Source organism: Periplaneta americana, chromosome 14, assembly GCF_040183065.1.
Source record: "Periplaneta americana isolate PAMFEO1 chromosome 14, P.americana_PAMFEO1_priV1, whole genome shotgun sequence".
Taxonomy (NCBI): Eukaryota; Metazoa; Arthropoda; class Insecta; order Blattodea; family Blattidae; genus Periplaneta; species Periplaneta americana.
The window spans coordinates 108007895-108029263 of record NC_091130.1 but is presented as its reverse complement, the minus strand read 5'-3'; the positions used below and the strand labels follow the sequence as shown (position 1 = coordinate 108029263).

Below are 21369 nucleotides of genomic sequence, written 5' to 3'. Positions count from 1 at the left end.
CAAATGTTACATTGTAAAATTCCTTTGCTAAACGAAAAGTTACATTCGTTCAGATCAAATTTCTGTACATTTGAAGGAAAAAACTAAAATTTGATCAATCACTTATTATCATATTACACTGCTCTCTTGAATTGACTGAGCATATTGGGAATTAAATCAATGGCTTTCCCAAAATGAGTTATGAAAATGTTTCATATAAAACAATTTTTATCTCATACAGGAAGCAAAAACGACCAACATTGCATTAAACTTTTTTTGTTTAAAAAGCTTATCTCAAAGAGTAATCTCCCTAAATTAATGACATTACTTACAATTCATCCTGTATACAAACAATTTTTCTTTCTCTGACACATATCATCAAGTGAGATGTACTGTCTAATAGATGTACATATCAACCTCAACTTCAAAGTAGACGTAAATCCACAGTGGAGAGGTGGAACGTGTAAGATCATATTGAAGACTTTTTGTGTTTGAGAGATTTTTCGAATATTTTAGAAAACACCGTTTTTCTGCCCATCACCTTTCCACAATTATTCTTTAATTTAGGCCTAAAAAGTTTCACTAAGTTTTTCAAGCATAAGCAATATTTGTAACTAACGTTCACAGATATACAACACTGACTACACTGACCTTGGAACAACCAGCAATCACTACAATATTTGAAAGTGAACTGATAATCATTTTAATTGGTATGATTAATCAATTAAAACACATTTGATTGGTCAATCTAATTTTAAAATTAATCAGTTTTACCCAAAGTTCTTCTACACCTTCTTTGCGGGTTGACAGTATTAGATGGTGACCAGTGATACAAAGTGTTCCATCAACAGATTTCTGGAATGGTCCATGCATTATTACTCCATCAAGTTTAGGAATCAGAATCAATTCGGCGAACTCCATGGCTGGTTGTAATGCACAAATATCAGTCCTAGAAATAAGTAATACAGAGTGAAAGAAGAAAAGTATGCAAAACCAGAATATTTTAACATAAAAAAAGTTTACATGAACATTTTACTGAAATTTTCACGTTCAGACATGATTTGTTTCTTATACTAGTCAGTTAACTCTGTAGGCTTATTCATCTCATCAACTATGAACAGCATAATAAAGAATATTGCGTATTAGCACTGAACACTATTTTCTGTAGTGTTTTTCAACTGAGTTTTTATGATAATGGAAAAATATTCCAAAGCTCATCAAACACTTTTCTAAAATCTATACCGGTACTATAGTCCCGACGCTGTTATTCCGGCGTGACTCCGCCTCTTTGCTTACGTCTTAGAAAGTGAAGGCTCTATAAAATCTAGGTAGGTAGTATTGTTCGCCATTTTTGTTCTTACATTGCCAAGCTACCATACGAGGAATCTATTTGTAACACCGTTAAACATTATCATGTCGTAGCTCCTATGATAATAAATCAAACGCAATGTAATTCAGCAAATAATTGAGCGGCAAATAACGTCTTCCGTGTGCTTTCTGCGAACACCAACTAAAGAGCTAAAATGGCGGTCGATTATATTAAGTATTTATCGAGCCTTAAGAAATGAATCAGCGAATCACAAGACGCACACGTTTAAATGTAGCCGACCTGAAACGCGATTGGCTGCTGGAAATTAGAGCGATGGGACTATAATAATAAATCTGCACCGGTAGCCAAAATTTTTCTAATAATTTTCGATTTTCCAAAAATAATTTGTGTTAACATGTATAATTAACCATCCTGAAACCTAAAATCGCTTTTTTGAAATTTTTGTTTGTATGTCTGTCTGTCTGTCTGTCTGGATGTTTGCTACCTTTTCACGCGATAATGGCTGAACCGATTTATATGAAAATTGGAATATAAATTAAGTTCGTTGTAACTTAGATTTTAGGCTATATGGCATTCAAAATACTTTATTTAAAAGGGGGGTATAAGGGAGCCTGAATTAAATAAATCGAAATATCTCGCTTATTATTGACTTTCATGAAAAATATTACATAACAAAACTTTCTTTAAAAATAATTTCCGATAAGTTTTATTCTATACAAAATTTTGATAGGACTGATATTTAATGAGATAAATGAGTTTTAAAATTACAATAACAACGCCATCTAAGGCGCTGTACTGAAATAAAAACAAATGACTTCGTCTATAAGGGGCCTTGGACAACAACAATCGAAAGCTATTAAACATAGCCTAAGAGAATGTTTCTGTGTTTGTATGAAGTAATATCGGAAGGTAATTCATTGTTTAATTATTATTTCACCATTGGAAAGTGTAGTTTCTCTAGATGGACATAATTCTACAATGTTATTACAGTAACTTCTGAAACATAAGCAAGTAATATAAAGTATACACATTAAAACTAAATGATATGTCAATCTTCATTAAAGTATGGTTGCATGTAATAACAATTAAGAAACATGTTAAAGGAATTGTCATTGCACCAAATGTTGTCTCTGGACCAAAATGATCGCATTTTAATTATTTAAATACAATTTAAATTAAGTAACATATTAAACGATTTATCCTTCTATCAAACACGGATGTTCCCTGGATCAAACGTTCTATTTTAATTATGTAATTACTTTATATTTATTTCTAACAGGTGCAGTGGAGCGCAAGGGTACAGCTAATATCATAATATATGCCACTACGAGGTTCCTGGCAAATATTTATATAAACCTTTCTTTTAACGTGTACAATCACTTCCACAAGTTTGACTCACTTCTTATTTATGAGTACATACACAAATAGAATAGCACATTGGAAAATAAAAAGTAATTATTTACGTAAACTGTAAAAAACATCCTTAAATAGACATCCCAAATAGGAGTGGGTACATATTAACATATAAACATTCATCAACACTTCAGTTTTATTCAAATGTATTTGTCTTATCAGTAGCCTAAGCCTATAATCACCATGCACTGAAACAGTCGTGCATTACCTCAAGGCAGGGTTGCAAAAAAAACCTGGATAAAAACTTTTTTTTTTAATTAGGTACATTTGCCAATAGTAAGAACATACACTGAGCAATCAAAAAAGAAATTGCTTTGACACATTATATCAGTGCTTTTTATTTCTGATTCCGAATTTTTTCATACTGACATGGTTCTCTGTTATACCAAAGGACATGTTTTGCCAGAGGTGATACTATAATGATGGATATGAAGTAAGGTAAAAATAAATGTTCCTGGACAGCTACCAGGCAAGTCGGCTGGTGGCAGGTAGCCAGGTTCCAATGCTAGTCTGTCTCTGAATATTTGAATAGGAGATTCTTGACCAACAACTTCCAAGCCAAGGTGCTATACATACTGTGCTGAAGACTGAATGGTGGATAAGAAAAGACAGTCTCTAACAGTGCCTCTCAGATACTTGGGGACTTCTAAGAGTACTTATCCTTGCATGTACATATGGTGCTCTGTGGGTACGGACACAGTTTCTCCCATACTCATGGCATTCCAATATCTGACCGAAATAAACTAGTTGGTGATCCTAAACAAGGGCCACCTTTCTCTTTTACTGCAGAGAATGCTGCCATGGTGCCTGTAGTTCATTTACCTGAGTACCCAGAAACAGGACATGCATCTGGGAGGGCTATGATTCAGTGCACACTCAAGATTCCATTCTTTTGGAAGGTGCCGCACAAGTGGCTACCATCTCCCAACCGACCCCTACCTTCAGGTCCACTAAAACCTTATAGAAGCCAAATGACAAGGGTAAGAAAAAATGGCACCTAATTTCTGAGGACAAAAATATGAGAAAGAAGCTTCAGAGGCAAACTGTGCAGAGAGGGGAGGTGGTGAAATCTGCAACTCCTATTTCTGCAATTACTCATTCACTGACTCAGCCTTCAACATCTAGAAGATCTGAAAAACAGGAAACTGCAATCAGTCTTCTAGTAGCAATGTGAGTGCCAAAGGGAAGATACCACTGCTTAGTGATACTCCATGTGAGGCATAACATGTCATTAAATGACCATGAAGAGACAGAAGACATCTACAGGTCTCCTACGCGCAATCCATAGCCAGTCTTACTCCTCTCCAGTATGCAATCTTTCGATAGCGCAGGTAGGATGAGGAGAAGCTCTTGGAATTATCAGTTGCTATGTGGGGGGCCCACAACAGAAATACAGATACTTACGAGTAAAGACAGTTCTAGAGAATCAATCAATCAATCCAATCAATTCTTAATGTATCTAGCTGTTTGCTGACAACATAAAGTCCACTACAGTCCACTGTAGTCTATTCAGTTTCTGTTTTTCATGAGAAATGAGGGGTATTTTGATTGGTGTTCATTATAGATGCCTGTTACTAGTAGCCAGAGTTGGGGAGTAGTCAATATATACTGCAGGGCTGTCTTTTCTACAACTGGTACTGATGATTTTAATTTACTTCTTTTGTGGTTTATGGATGGACAGTATAGAAGAATGTGTTCCAAATCTTCATCATGATTATTACACCACAGACAAGTAGGAATATCAGAAAGATGAAATCGGTGTAGGTATAATTGTGTGACAACGTGACCTGTTCTGGCTCTTGTTAAAAATGTTTGAACATGTCTGGGCAAGTTTTTGTACATTTCCAGGTCATTTGGTTTCTTTTGTACAGACTGTAAAATTTTTCCTTTGTCAGAAGAGAGCCAATTGTTGATCCATAGGTTTGTAAAATGAGACTTTACTGAAGCAAAGGCACTGGATAGAGATATCACTTGAAGAGGTCTTGGTTGCAAGTATGTTGCCTGTTTTGCAATATTATCGACTTTCTCGTTTCCAGGTATACCACAATGACTAGAAATCACCCATCCATTGAAATGTTATTTCCTTTTGGAGTTTTTTTAGTTTACTTAAGTTAGTTGTTTCTGAATTGGAATAATTCTATGTATGTATATTAAATTGGAATAATTATATGTATGTATATTAAATATAGCCCCCTTGAAGTCAGTAAGTATGCAAATAGATTTGTCAGAAATTTGAGTAACACACTGAAGAGCAGCATCAATAGCTAGCAATTTAGTGTCAAAACTGGAAGAGGATGAACATGGTATGAAGTAACTTTCTTGATATTTTGGAATATAATACCCTGCTCCTGAAGTTCCATTATTAGGATTTAGAGATCCATCAGTATAAATTTGAAGGTGATCCTTATATGTGCTCCAGAATAGTTCCATGGCATCTAACTTAAGAATGTATGGAGAATCATTTTTGGAATGATATCCTGGAATTTGTATGCTATGTTCTGGAATCACCCATTCTGGAGAATGTAACATTAAAAAATTGACCTTATTGTACTACGAAAAATTGATAACGATGCTTCATGAATATTACTGGTCCAGATATCAAAAAGCACAAAGGAATCTCAAAACTTAAAATAGCTTTACACAAGTAAGTCAGAAGATCAAACCTATTCAGAATACAAACACATAGTTTGAAAAATTAGTATTATCTCCATTACCACTTGAATATACAGTTGAATGTCAATAACTCAAATGTCAGTCACCCGAAACTTCAAATATCCGAACCCACGTTTTCTCCATTTGAATTTTTAGTCCATTATTTTATAATGCACAATACAGTAAGTATCTTTTTTTTCAATCTACAATAGTTTAAGAAAGATTCCAGTTAACAGGAATAACACTTATGCAATTTTAATAAAGTGTAAGACTTTGTTTAAACCTACCTGCTATAGCTCTTTCTCTGAAATACTCAATGTTCCCTACTGTCAACTGTATGACATCTAGTCCATACCTGTGGAGTAACGGTTAGTGTGTCTGGTCGCGAAACCAGGTGGCCCAGGTTCGATTTCCGGTTGGGACAAGTTACCTGGTTGAGGTTTTTTCCGGGGTTTTCCCTCAACCCAATACGAGCAAATGCTGGGTAACTATTGGTGCTGGACCCTGGACTCATTTCACTGGTATTATCACCTTCATCTCATTCAGATGCTAAATAATTTAAGATGTTGATAAAGCATCGTAAAATAACCTATTAAAAAAATAAAAAATAAATGTATGACGTCAATAAGCCTGGTCAAATATTGTTGGTAAAAATAGCTTAATATATCTCTTTCGGAATGTCTATTGTTTGCAGAAAATCGAAGTTTGCTTCACAATCTTTTAGTGCAGGTAGACTAAGTACAGTACACATTTTGACTTCAATAAAAATTTTTTTTGTGTGCTGAAATATTATATCTTTCTGCTCTGTCGAGTATGCTGCATACACTACAAGGCACAGTGTCTTTGATTAAACAAAATTGTAATGTGAATAATCTCAAGCGAAAAACAATTGTTCTGGGACTGAGTATTGAACCAGGGACCTTTGCCTGAGTGCGCTAACACTCCACCAACTAAGCTACCCAGGAACTCTACCGGACCCAGGCTCAATTATACCCTTTACATCCACATACCTCAAGTGGGTTGACAAGACGTCATAGATCCAACATTGAGTGCACACCAAGCTCTGTGCGACTTAAATTTGTGGTTTCCTGTTAATGAACAGTGACATGTATTATACAAATCTGGCTTTCAGGTATAGCTCCCTGTGAAGCTGACTTGAATAATCTCAAGGAAAGTGATGTTGAATGTGAAAAAGTAGCTTTAGTCAGGTGTGCATATTGTTCAGTTCCACTGTACTTTGACCACTTCATTGAAATCTCATACCTGCACTTTGAAGACTGAATAGCTGTGCAACACTATCAGGCCAGTAGGAAAAAGTTTATTACTCAGGTATCGTAATTATTATAAGCAGAGGTTTTGTAACACTGTTCACTAAAATGTAGCAATATAGTCACGACATTGAAATATGTGTGCTTTTGGTTCTATGATACTGATATTTTGCTTCTTTGCATTACAAAAGTTCTTCTCTTAGACATTGAATAGGTGATCATTCAAATGTCTCTTGTGGTAAGAAGCGCAGTTTTGCATGGGAATGACTCATACTGGCTGTTTTTGTGATGAGCAATTTATACTATAAGAACTTAAGCACATTTTTGTGCGATTCTGAATGTTCGAGATCAAGTACATCCCTCGCAAGTCAAGTAGTGTTCTTTTAAAAAATTTTAACAAGACAGAGCAGAAACATTCATCAATAGAAAAAGAAGCTTACGCAATAGTCAAATCTCTACATCACTGCACAGTGATCCAAAACTCGGAAATCCTGCCAAAATTAATTTCTTCAACTTTTTTACTGACGATTTTGGATTTTATGGCATTTGATTAACAACACCTTGGACCATCTAAATTCAATACTGAAAGATTTCTGATTTAATAAGCATGCCAGTAAGAAAAGCTTGAATTGGAATATTTTAAAATTACAATGTTTAGGCCTACTCCAATAAAAACAATATTTGTCACGCACGCACACGCACCCACACACGCGCTCTTTCTCTCTCTCTTGCCCTGAACTCTTCTCCCGTTCACCATTCCTTCCAGTGCATTCTTCAGTAGGCAGTTTCTTCTCAGCCAGTGACTCAACCAATTCCTTTTCTTCTTTCTGATCGGTTTCAGCATCATTCTTTCTTTACCCACTCTTTCCAACACAGCTTTATTTCTTATTCTGTCTGTCCATTTCACACACTCCATTCTTCTCCATATCCACATTTCAAATGCTTCTATTTGCTTGTCTTCACTTCGTCGCAATGTTTCTGCCCCATACAATGCCACACAAAGCACTTCATTAATCTCTTCTTTAGTTCTTTATCCAGAGCTCCGCAGAAGATGCTCCTTTTTCTATTAAATGCTTCCTTCGCCATTGCTATCCTCCTTTTGACTTCCTGGCTGCAGCTCATGTTACTGCTTATAGTACATCTCAAGAATTTGAAGCTGTCCACTTGGTCTACTGCCTCATTTAGAATTCACAAGTTCAACTTCTTCATTTTTCTTCTGACAACCATGGTCTTCATCTTGTTTGCATTTATCTTCATCTCATACTGCTCACAGCTGTCATTTAGCTCCAGTAGCATATTCCTTAGTATTTTCTCCTCTTCTGCTCACAATGCCATATCATCAGCAAATCTTATGCATTTTATTCTTCTTCCTCCTACTTTCACCCCTCTCATGTTCTGAAAACAGTTCTTCACCAAATCCTCCAAATAGATATTGAACAGGGTAGATGATAAAGGGCATCCTTGTCGTATTCCTCTCCCTATTTCACTTCAATACATTTATATAAGTATATGAGTTGGAGTTCATGTGGCACTGTTTCTTGATGTCGAAATTTCTTGAATTTCAGATTATATTTTTAAATTTGGTTATTTTCTTTTGGAAACTTGAATGTATTTGGAAAATTTCTGTGGACAAGTTCCAAAGTTATACATAAATGATGCTATGACTAACAAAATTTCTAAATTTCTAAAAATTACCGGAACTATTAGCAACATATCAAACCAGCCCAAGTCAAAGACATACAAGGCTGAAGATATATAAAACCCTTGCACAACCAGTTCTAGTTTATGGCAGCTAGGTATGAACGATGAGGAAATTGATGACATGATTAATGACAACCGAAATACAAGTCATGCAAAGAACTGGAGGATGTCCATTACTTGACCACGGTCAGAATGAAGACATTCTCAACTTAAAATTGATCCTATCATCTATTATCTACAGCAATATAGACTTCAATGGAAAGAGCATGTCAAGAGGACAGATTGTACTAGATGACCTAAATGTCTCAAGAGGACGAAGAAATTTAGGACAGTCTAAAAAAATGCTGGCTCGAGACCATAACAGGTCCATTGGGGTCTAATACACGAAGGTTCATGATGATGATTATTAAATTTTCTTTGAAATGTCATCCAAGATCGCAGTACAAAAATACAGTTTGTATCTTGAAAAGAAAAGGAAGCGTAATGAGGAAAGGAGAGAGTTAGAAAGAAAAAAGGCAAAACAAAGTCCAGCATTTCATAAGCTTAAGAAATTGAAAGAAAGAGAATGAAAGCAACACAACAGGTTGAAGATGAAAAGACAAGGAGCATGTGAATCACCAGTAAAAGCTTACAAGGTAAGGTAGTGAGGCAATGAGCCAAACAACGAAAACTTTGCCTAGAAGCCCAAATAAGAGTAAAGCTGTAGTGAAGAAACTATTGGAAAGTGAACCTTCATGTCCAATCAATGGTGAGAAACTGTACCATGCCAATAAAGTTTATACCGTACAGAAGGTATTATTGCAGAAATTAAAAACTTCTATTCTAGAGATATTTCAAGACACCTGCCAGGGAAGAGAGACTATATGACGGTAAAGAATTCTTATACAAAGAGAAAACAACTTTACATACGAGAGTAATACTAATAACGGTAATAGAAGCATATGAAATGTTTAAATCTGATTTCTCTAAACTTCCAGATAAAGTTCAAAAAGCAAATTTTTCGAGTTCCATCCCAGCAATGTACAGTAAAATCCCTCGTATCCAGCATCCAAATAACCGGCAATACCAAAACAACAGCACTTTTGGCTAGGGCAAAAAAAAAAAAATAGTCATTCATGTGGAAGGGAAGAGTTGGACGACGATGTGAGTGGTTTTTGTGGATAGCACTTACTGCATATTGTGTTTACTCTTTACAACACATGAAAATATAGACAGACAACCCTGTTATGCTCCTGGAGTAGATCAGGTAGCGTCGGTAAATTGCCGCTTGGGACTTACAAACAATGCACAGAGACAATATCTTTAAATTTACCACTTGAACTCGCCTGTTTCGAGGGGGTATTGGATGAGTCTAAATAGGAAAGTGTGAAATTCTCTGTTCCTGTAGCATGTAAAAGTTTCATTTGTGTGATAGATAGCATCATGGCTACCACCAATAAGCGCAAGAGGAACATCCTCACTCTGAAGCAAAAGCTTGAATTACTCGAGAAAATAGACAGAGGAGTTAGTAGATCCAAATTAATGGACGCATATAAAGTGGAAAAGTTTATATGATATAAAGAAACAAAGAAGTCAACTTCGGTGATTCATAAGTAACAATGAATCTGCTGAAGTTGCGGAAAATCGGAAAACTGTACATCAGTCCCACTGTGAAGAACTGGATCATGATCTATACGAATGGTTCGCAATTAAAAGATCTGAGGGAATGTGCATTTCTGGGCCGATGTTACAAGAAAAAATCAAGGCATTGCACCAGAAAATGAAACTGCAAGCTGAGTGTGGACTTTTCGTTGGGTGGCATAACAGATTCAAAGAGAGACATGGAATCCGAAAACTAGACATGTCCGGTGAACAAAGGAATGCGACGAAGTGTGCACAGATCAGTTTATTAATCAATTTCAGAAAATTGTGTCTGAGAGTATATAATGCCGATGACACTGATTTATTATGAAGGTGTCTTCCTACAACAACATTGGCATGTGTCATGGACACCTTGCCTAAGGGTTTCTAACAAAACAATGATCAAATATGGTATGCGGAAATGTTGCAGGTACACACAAAGTGATATTGACAGTGATGGGTAAATACCAAAATCCAAAGTGCTTCAAAAACGTAAAGAATCTCTCTGTCTATTATCAGGCACAAAAGAATGCATGGATGGATTGTCACAGCCTGAACTGTCAAGGTTGCCACATTAGGAAGTTAGCCAAATTTCATGTTCAGTGAATATTCAAACCAAAAATTTGTGTATTTTTGTGTTAAGTGATATATTTTAATAAAGGAAATTCATACATTTCTATGTTATTTAGTTATGATCAAGTGACTGAGAAATAAGCTTCATATGACTGCAGTTTCAACAAGTTGGCATCATAAAATACAAACAAGTAATTTTTTTAATACTTATTTAATTATACGACAAAATCTCGTACCGTATCTAGAACTTGCCTAGTCCCATTGGTACCAGTTAAGAAGGATTCTACTGTATTGCTAGAGTCAAAGATGCTACATAATGTCTGCATATGTAAGTACCATGAGAATATGAAGTCTTTAGTAAAATGTTTGGCTGATATTATTCCAGAATTTAACACGCCCAAAGCACTTATTTCTAAATTAGTTTGTAATATTTATGTAAAATGAAAAATGCATGATACAAACTGTGATCTATGTAAACTGCAAACTAATGACTCTAAATTACATTCTTATTAGTTATGTAGACATGGGTAAAAATATCTTCCAGAACAGTGGAAAAAAGAGAAATGCGTGTTTCGATAGTTACTGAAGAAGGCCACAGGAAATATGTAACCAGTTGCCAGTATTCACCTATCACTGCTTTTTGAAGCATATACAGTCAGAACACTTCCAAGCTTAAAAATCACTTATTTCACCAGCTTCTGATATTCTGAAAGTTGATTTTGCAGAAAATTACTCTGTAATGGCACAAGATGAGATTCAGAGTGCCCACTGGTCACATCAACAAATACCGGTAACTGTATACAGCTGTGGCATTGTTGCAGGATGGCACAAAATCTATCGTCATTGTTAGTGATAAGCATGGCAAGCATGCTGTTTTGGACTTTCTAACAGAAATTACAAAAACACTGAAAATGAAGTTTCTCAAATTAAGCAGCTAAGAATATTTTCTGATGGCTGTAGGTTAGAGGTGGGAAAAATGTAAGGTGCAATTGATGCAGCCTGGATGACAACAAAATGATAAGATGGGGAGAACAAAAACTACCACTAATCCACAAACGATTAGGGAAAACACGGAAATTTCATTTGAAGCAAGTAAGTGCGATAGGTTTGGAAGTAAACCCTGAAAAGACGAAGTATATAATTATGTGTCTTGACCAGAATATTGTACGAAATGGAAATATAAAAATTGGAGGTTTATCCTTCGAAGAGGTGGAAAAATTCAAATATCTTGGAGCAACAGTAACAAATATAAATGACACTCAAGAGAAAATTAAACACAGAATAAATATGGGAAATATCTGTTCGCGTAGGCTTCTGCGGCTGGTGTACATGGTGTGTGGATAAGCTTCAGGGCTTCTACCACGTTGTCTTGGTGTTATTGGCTGACGTTTCGATTGCTGTGTTGTGGTCATCTTCAGAGCGGTTGTTGGATAAGGAAATAGTCTGCCAGCTCGTATATATATAGTAGTCTCGATGGGGGGAGTACTTGCTGTGATAGGTCGTAGGTTCTCCATCTGGCATCTGATTGGTCCTACGTTGTCCATTTAATATGACTACTCCCCTTCATACAGACCTCAACCGGATTGGACAACGTAGGACCAATCAGATGCTAGAAGGGGAACCTACGACCTATCACAGCAAGTACTCCCCCCATCAAGACTACTATAATATATATATATATATATATATATATATATACGAGCTGGCAGACTATTTCCTTATCCAACAACTGCTCTGAAGATGACCACAACACAGCGGTCGAAACATCAGCCAATAACACCAAGACAACGCGGTAGAAGCCCTGAAGCTTATCCACACACCATGGGAAATATCTATTATTATACGGTTGAGAAGCTTTTGTCATTTAGTCTGCAGTCAAAAAATCTGAAAGTTAGAATTTATAAAACAGTTATATTACCAGTTGTTCTGTATGGTTGTGAAACTTGGACTCTCACTTTGAGAGAGGAACAGAGATTAAGGGTGTTTGAGAACCAAGGTTTTAGGAAAATATATGGGGCTAAAAGATATGAAGTTACAGGAGATTGGAGAAAGTTATACGATGCAAAACTGCATGCACTGTATTCTTCACCTGACATAACTTAATTAGACTTAAATCCAGATGCTTGAGATTGGCAGGGCATATAGCATGCATGGGCGAATCCAGAAATGCATATAGAGTGTTAGTTGGGAAGCCGGAGGGAAAAAGACCTTTGGGGAGGCAGAGACGTAGATGGGAAGATAATATCAAAATGGATTTGAGGGCGGTGGGATATGATGATGGAGACTGGATTAATCTTGCACAGGATAAGGCTTATGTGAGGGTGGCAATGAACCTGCGGGTTCCTTAAAAGCCATTTGTAAATAAGATATCTAAAGTTGGTTTTGTTTTTTGCTAGGGGAGTAACCTGACTTCACGGCAATCACAGAATTTGCTTTGTGTTGCAACACACAGTTTGCCTGCCAGTGCTGCAGACCCTACTGTACAGTTATAGTAGCCTCGTTTAATTATTAGGCAGCGGCATTCCTTTTAAGATTTGTAGGTCTTTATTGCATGCACCGATAATAAAATGAAAATGCGACGTTTTCACGTCTTGTTTGTTGCTGCTATATATTAATATATCATGGAACAAGACACACTGCTAAAATTTGCAACTCTGGTTTATATATACACTCCGCGTGAAGTATTGGAGCGGCCTTCAAAAGACTTGACGACAATGGACAGCGCGACATAATTAAAATTATTGAAACTACAAAGCTTCCGTCCATACACTCCGTGTGGAATATTGGAGCGGTCTTCAAAAGACTTGACGACAATGGACAGCGCGACATAATTAAAATTATTGAAACTACAAAGCTTCAGTCCTCTTTGACACCGCTAGCCTACTAATTGAACATGGCTACTTTAACAAATTGGTACACTTTCACAAATATAACATTTCTGGAAGAGATTCTGCAAATTAGGTAGGCATTCGTCAGTTGAGTGGAGGTTTTTTGCTACATCGCAGTCAATGGCATGGGTGATACAGTGAAGAGAGCTGTCTGGAACAGAGCAAAATCCAAAAGCTTCACTGGACAGACAGCAAAGGATCTTGCCGACTGCACTGAAAAATGTTTGAAATCTACTGATGTGTTATATGTAGGTACCTAAAGAGCATGTTGCAGAAAATACAGAAATTCTAGAAAAAAGAATGTCCTATTCCTAAGTTGCAGTCTTCTTACCATTTTGCTTGTACTGGAAAAGGATTGCTTATGGTGGGTGCAACAACAAAATCAGATTTTCAAGCAATTGTAATTCTGCCACAATATGTGAATCTTCAAGACAAGAACAATTCACAGAGGTAGTTCTTTGAGTGATGGGAAAAAAAGTCCCAATTGTGACTCAGTCGTGCATGACAAAAACCAAAGATTTGGATAATGAAAATAATCAAGTGACACTTTATATGGAGAAAAGTGGAAGATATTGGATCTGGTCAAAACTGAGAGAAGATTCTACAGAAGATCAAACAGTAGTAAAGAGAAAGTTGTGTGTAGGCCTACCACGATTAATAAACAGCAGGAGACATTTCTTATTTCAATAAGTCCTGAATTGAGAAAATAGAAGTGTTTTAGTTAATCATGAGTTACTTAAGCATTATACTGTGTAAAGTAAGTGTAAGTATTTTTTTCATTTCCTAGTGATCCAAGCTTGTAAGTTATAGTACTGTATAAAATACTTAACTTACTTCCACATTTTTAAAAATGTTTAAGTTATAGGCATAACTATGTTTGTTAAAATGTATTCGCAGTTCTATTACCGGTAATCAATTGTAAGAAGAAATCAACTTAATTCATGAATATCAAACAAGTGATACATTGTCCCACCTGTAATGTCCCACTCATAACCACACGCAAGTTTTCAAAAGGTTCATTGAAGTACCAGATACTTTTTTTCTGAAAGTGTTCAAATTTGTTAACAAAAAGACTTTATTTGTAAACAGTACGACTAATGTGTGAGTTCTATAAGAGCAGAATTTTGACTGAGAAATAGAAAATATTTTGTCCCATGTCAAATCCTTGTCCCAAACATTACTTCAATCTGGCCTACAAAATAAGAAATTGTATAATTTTGTAATAAAAGTAAATTGATCCATATTAAATGATTCTTGTAATTGCTATTAATTACAAGCTTGCAAGAATAAACTCACGGTTTCACAATGGAAATAATTAAAATAATATTGACCTTGTCCTACCCATAACACTGGAAATGCTCAGTAGCTAAAATTGTTCTTGATGTCACAAAGCATAGCTACAAGTTCCCTCAAGGGAACAGTTAGATCGAAAGATACAACGGAGTTATTTGGAAAACAGTCCAGTTAGCTCTTAGAGCAAATAATATGAAGATTGAACAATGGAGGAAGTGCTGATCTTGTATTCTATTCGTTCATTAATGTACTACCAAAACTTCTGTGGCTTTGACCTAGAAAATCGGATGCTAGTGCAGTAAGTTACTTATCAAGTTATCACCTACCAGCTGGGGCATGGGAGTGCCAAGCTACGTGGAACTGGAGTATGATTCTTATGACTGAGTCAGATAGTGTGTTGCCACGTATGATGAAATCATCATTAAGGATGGTGTAAACCGTGAAAACTATGTAATACCGACCACTAATCGAGAATAGGTGACAACATTAGAGACACCAGAGAGAAATTCAACAAGCTAATAATGACGATTTGGGACTTAGCAGTTGGGTGAAACGTCGGCCAGATGATGTCAGTCGATCTGCAATAGTGTTTCGCATATTTTCTGCGTCATCAGAAGTTTTGGCGCATCAGTACTTGAACAAATGTGACACCACATGACAGAATTTTTTTCTCATCCACAGAGATCATGCAGCGATGTCTCTGTGCTCACACGTTTGACCAAACCTGAGCCTGTTTGAATGAAGAAAAATGTTCACACTGGCAAGTATGATTCGGTGGTAGAAGAGGTAGAACTTTTATAGAAGCAAACTCAGACTACACGGATATCAAATTGACAAATGGACGAGACTATTGTCTCCATTTGGCAGCTCGCTCCCAGAGGTGACTGTCTAACCCGAGAATTGCCTGAAGTTGAACTTCAAGAGTTAGAACCAGCAACAGATCAGCTATACAGTCAGGTGATGTTCCTCCCGTCAATGAAAAGGAAAAGAAAAAAAGTTGTTCCAGGACCGGGTATCGATCCCAGGACCCTTCGCTTAGCGCATGAATGCTCTACCGACTGAGCTACCCCAGGAACTCTACACGAACCGTCACAATTTTTCCTTTATATCCACACATCTCAAATGGGCTGACAAGATGCCAGAACCCAACTTTGAGTGCACACAAATTCTGTGTGACTTAAATTGTGCCTCCCTTTTAACGTACCTCCAGTAACGAATTATATTATGCAAATCTGGCTTTCAGGTAGTAGCTCCCTGTAAAGTAGGTTTGAATAATTAAAAAAAAAAAAAAAATTGTTCCGGGGCCGGGTATCGATCCCAGGACCGGGTATTGATCCCGGGACCCTTCGCTTAGCGCACGAATGCTCTACCGATTGAGCTATCCCAGGAACTCTACACGACACCATCACAATTTTTCCTTTATATCCACACAACTCAAATGGGCTGACAAGACACCAGAACCCAATTTTGAGTGCACACAAATTCTGTGTGACTTAAATTGTGGCTTTCTGTTAATGTATCTCCAGTAATGAATATATTATGCAAATGTGGCTTTCAAGTAGTAGCTCCATGTAAAGCAAGTTTGAATAATTTCAAGGAAAAATTGTTCTGGGGCCAGGTAACGATAACGGGACCCTTCACTTAGCATATGAATGCTCTACTGACTGAGCTACCCCAGGAACCAGCAACAATTTTCCCTTGAAATTATTCAAACCTGATTTACAGGGAGCTACTACCTGATAGCTAGATTTGCATAAAAGAAAAAAAAACACTACTTTTCTGACTACTTAACTGATGTCTAAGATGTTTCTGAAACAGCGACATTAACTAGAGCAGGGGATGATTATGGTATTGGCATCAATATTGTATTGTTCAATGGTTGTCAGTAGTAATGAGTTTGTTGATTGAAATTTTGATTCTGTAGTCATATTCTTGAGGAATAAAATCTCAGTTTCATGACTGGTTATTTATTACACCATGGTTTCCAAGTGTTGTTTTAAGTAGCCTAAATCTAAACATAGGCTATACATGGTAATTCTCGAAAAAAGCTCGTTTCTGTGAAATGTATATAAGCCTAGTGATAAACACAGGGTTTTAGTTAGCAGTCACAAATGCTTTCTACATAAAAATTGTTTGATACCGAGGGCCTATCTTATTCTAACGTAATGTTGTAGCTCCCCCTCCCCCAAGGGCCTACCTTATTCTAATGCACTGTCATAGCAGTCCCCCCACCTTGTTACGAATATAACACTCGAGAGAACCAGGATGGATAATTACTAGAGGGAAATGGTCCGTTTCCCTAGTACTGCGTCCTGAACCCTCGATGTTATATTGGTAACAAGTTGGGGAAGGAGTGCTACAACAATGCATTATAATATATATCTCACAGAAGCCAGTGAAGCAAAAAACAAACGTGTATCCTTTAGTGTAGGTTTTCTGGAGAATTGCAGTACCTCAGTTTTATCATATGACTATTTTGGTCATTTTAGTGGTCAGAATTAATTTTAATCAGTGACGATTAAAACTGGTAAAACCACTCACTGATCGAAACTTGCCAACCTACGCTCATATCGTATGTTAATTATACATATTTACATTTACTATTTAAATATTTTACTATGATGTATGGGTACATACAGTACATATTCCAAGTAGATGACAGTAGAAAGGCATACTGTAAGCCCATACCAAAATTGACAAAAATAACCACTTAATAGCTGTGGGCCTATAAGTAATTTCTGATATTTTACCTCTTTATACTTCAGTGACAAGGTTCGACTGGAAATAACAGAAACAATGTAGAGAATATTTTCTGTAGTAAGTCTTAATGTAAAAATTTATCATTTTCTTAACCAAATACTACTAGATAAGCCTACAATACTCAGGTTACAGAATTTACATCTATTTGTGTGTAGGCATACCCAATGTAGTTTCATTCAGGCAATGACATTTTAGGTTATGATTTCTTTAATATGCTGATACAGTAACATTCGAAAAATTATTAGTATAGTAGCTGGTTTGGCTAGGTACCTTTGGCTAAGATTACCGCAGTTACTTATAAATACCATGTCCTTAAAAATATCTGTGCATTATATAGATTCCAAAAGTAACTTCTATAAAATGTCACAACAAATTTATATTTAAATATTATTTTTATTTACTTTGCTTGACGCTTCCCGTGAGGTGACAATCTTCTTTTATATTGCACTCCCTGGTTTTCGCAACCCTACATTGACATCCTACACTTCATTCTTCAAGCTCTTCATTTTAAATTATTCTTTTGTCCGGAAGAGGCGCTCTTAGAATTGAGAGCGTCAACCCTGAAGCGGGAAGGGAGGGGAGAAGAGGGACCTGGGAGCATGTCCGTCTGCCTGTCTCCGTTTGAGAGCTTGCTGCTTGCTGCTAGTTGAGAGAAAGAGGGTCAGAGAGAAGAGAAATAACATCGTGCCGTGCAATGCAAAGTTGGATAAACAGCAATAACTCAACTACCTTTGTTCTGTAAGTATAGTGTATATCATGCATTATTTGCGAAACTTAACAATTGTTGAAGATACAACTCTATTGCAGTGTTACAATAGTTCGTGTTTGTGAATATTTGTATTTGCAATCCTATACGAAATCGTGGGAAATACGAAGAGAATGTAATCTCTGTATGGTGAAAGAATAAGAGGTACCTGCTGAATGAAGAGAAAACCTCTACTGTAGCATTTCACCCAAGACTCTTATTTTACAGCTGTGAACAGAATTACACGCATATGAATATTCTGTTGAAGTTTTTTTGCATTACCTGTTTTATCATGTAATATTAACTACTGTAAATTATGCAAGATTACGATTTTCCGTGTGTGATCTGGCTCAGATGTGTCCTAGTAGTTAGGGCCTGCACTAGATATTAGCCTATTGCAAGCTTTTGTATGCATAAGTATGCACTTCGTCATTAAATTATATTGACAAGCCGACAGTTTGTACATATTTTATGGACTATCGAATGATAATATAATGTTCTGCGTAGATAAAACAGGTAATAATTAGAACATTTAAAATGTTTTTCTTCCCTTGTACAAAAACATTATCAGCATATCCAATTTTTTTTTTATTGCATGGCAATACTTACGTTTTGTACTGTGTACTGTAAGACATGTTGAAGTACCCTAAGCATTCAGTGATTTAAACATAAACACTAGTTATGCAGGTTATACTTAAATTGTGTATGTCCTAGCAGTAAGATCCATACATGAGTAGGCCTAATTGAAATTAAAAGGATTGTGGATTTGCAAAGGATTTTATTGAAATTGTATGATATAGGATTGGTTAATTATTGAAAATTATTTTCACATTAAACCTATTTAAAGCTTTTCACAAAGGAAGATGTTTATGATAAATTGCAAGAATTTTATCTCCTTTCAATTCATGACTTTTAAATTCCAGAATGGTCAACATTTTCTGAATGCAACCAAGTGCAATGTGTCTGTAGGACATTTATCTTAAAAAGTCTTGGTATCTTCTTTATCTTATCATCAATATTAATTGCTTAAATAGTACGTGCGTGCAACAAATTATTGTAATTAAAACTGTCAAAAGACAATGCTCATAATCTCATCATATAGCCTATTACAAAGGGATACAGATGTGGTAAATAGGCCTACTAGACTAAAACAGTCAACTTCTAAACCCATAAAGTGCATTGCTCTTATGTCTCAACTGAGGATGTGATCATCATAATATTATTAACATGGAAAGCTGAAAAGCAAAAATTATGGCCTTTCAAGGAAAATTACCCATCTCAAGCAAAATTTGTAATAACAATTTAATATTCAAACTCATTTAAATATTTATGTTATACTTTAACATATCTTGAAGAATGCGATTTAATACTCAACATTCAAAATTATAACAGATCCCTCAGAATAATATTATCAACCCAGTTCTCAAAACAACAAAGGATGTAAAACACACAAGATTGAAGGCTTGTAAAGTTTTGGCAAGATCCTTTCTCTGTTATGTTAGTGAAGCATGCACCATACAAATCCAAAATGAAAGACGCATAACATCTGCAAAAATGAAATTTTTGAGAGCAGCTGGATACAACTTTTTAGTTTACAAATGGAGCAATAGTTAATGAACAAAAAATAAGCGTCCCTTAGCTGAATGTCATCGTGACTATATAGACAACACGTCAATAGAATGCAAAGTTCTGGGATATCAAAACATCTATAGTATGTCCCCGGAGGAAAGGTTCTGTGTATCGACCATTCTGAAGATGGTTGGAAACTGTAACAGGCCATTAGTTGTATTACTTGACAGGCAGATGATGATGAAGGATGTGAAAAGCTTTTGAGTTGGCATGCACGAATATTGATTAAACTTTGAATTTTTTTATTAATAGTCCGTTTTTAAGTTATCAGATTAAATAACTGAAATATCGAGATACCTTTAACTACATTTAAACCTGAATTGTAGCACTTTTATGAATAAAATGTGAAATAGGCTTACAGTTCTTTGAGATTAAATTGTTTTATAGAGCTAGGGCTACTACTTGTTGAACCATTTTCTTATTGAAATACTGGTCTACTTAATAGTTTATCTGAAAGAAACTTTGGTAGTTACACATCTGCCAGCCTTTTCCAAGGTGTTGTGATTTTTGGGAGGAGAACGGAGTTTTCTAACAAAATGAAATGAGCTCACTTTCTACATGGGCAAAACAAATGTAATTGGCATTATGTGATACACTGAGAAAAGCTTCATATGCCAAGTACAGAGAGTTTCCATGAAGACCAGTCCCAAGTAGTAATGTTCTGTTGGCTTAATGACCATAGTGAGAAGCACTTGACCCGAGAAAGCTAGGTGGTAAGGAGTGGAGTGGGACCCATCTGCGTAGAGCAGCATGCACAGAATTGTCCATATGCCAGCATACGATCACTTCCCGCCCATCCACCAACAGATTTTGTTAGGTAGATGTTGGCGTACTGGTAGGCCTGCTATACCCTAATAGGTAAACCGGATTTCAAAGTCAGTTCTCACTTCTTTGGCAGATCTTTCATTTCTGTTGTCTGTGAATGGTGGTGGTGGTGGTGGTGGTGGTGGTAGTAGTAGTAGTAGTAGTAGTAGTAGTAATAATCATGAACGACTTCCGGTGATCATGTTGGATATACACATCAGTTCGCTTCTTTACTTCGTCGTCTTTTCTCTGCTGTCTGCTTCACTGTAGATCTCCACTTGTTTCTCTGTTTTCTGATAGCCTGATTATCTTCATAATGTTTTTAATCTCGTCTGACTATCTCATTCTCCTCCTACCCTGTCTTCTGCATCCTTCTGTAATTCATAACATGAGATCTTTGTCCATATTCACTATTTGCATTGAACAGGCTTGTCTCACACTTTTATTGATATTGACCCAGTCTGTTTTTCCTTGATCAACTTTTACTTTGGCTATCTGGCTCATATATAGCTTTTTGATTAGAGATATTAGATGTTCTGGTATGCCTAAATGTCTCATTGTTTCTAGCATTTTTCTGTGTTCTACTCAAATACTTTGGTGTAATCAATAAGACATGGAAAAAGCTTCTTAAAGATTCTTCTGAAATTCTATAGTTAATTCTATGATCTATCTTAAGTTGGTTGTGTGGTCACACGTCTCTCTGTTCCTTCTAAA

At 36.1% G+C, this 21369-nt stretch overlaps 2 protein-coding genes across 7 annotated transcripts in view; one reads left to right on the top strand and one right to left on the bottom strand.

Moving 5' to 3' along the window:
- LOC138713634 (myotubularin-related protein 9) overlaps window positions 1-18029 on the bottom strand; it is an 89131-nt gene extending 71102 nt beyond the window's left edge. The window contains exons 1-2 of one of the 3 annotated variants that reach the window (XM_069845884.1): window positions 17879-18029; window positions 754-928 (exon numbers count right to left, since the gene is read on the bottom strand). In XM_069845884.1, the coding sequence (XP_069701985.1) occupies window positions 754-900 (147 nt within the window). In that variant the 5' untranslated portion in view covers window positions 901-928; window positions 17879-18029. Of the gene's footprint in view, window positions 1-753; window positions 929-5729; window positions 5749-17747; window positions 17801-17878 lie in introns of those variants that run through there. The other 2 variants (XM_069845883.1, XM_069845885.1) reach the window with 2 other exon arrangements.
- Window positions 18030-18057: 28 nt separating this feature from the next.
- Window positions 18058-21369, top strand: part of Zmynd8 (Zinc finger MYND-type containing 8) — a 160546-nt gene continuing 157234 nt past the window's right edge. For 2 of the 4 annotated variants that reach the window (XM_069845882.1, XM_069845879.1), the window contains exon 1: window positions 18058-18215. The gene's annotated coding sequence lies outside the window, so the exon portion shown is untranslated. Of the gene's footprint in view, window positions 18216-18471; window positions 18739-21369 lie in introns of those variants that run through there. The other 2 variants (XM_069845880.1, XM_069845881.1) reach the window with 2 other exon arrangements.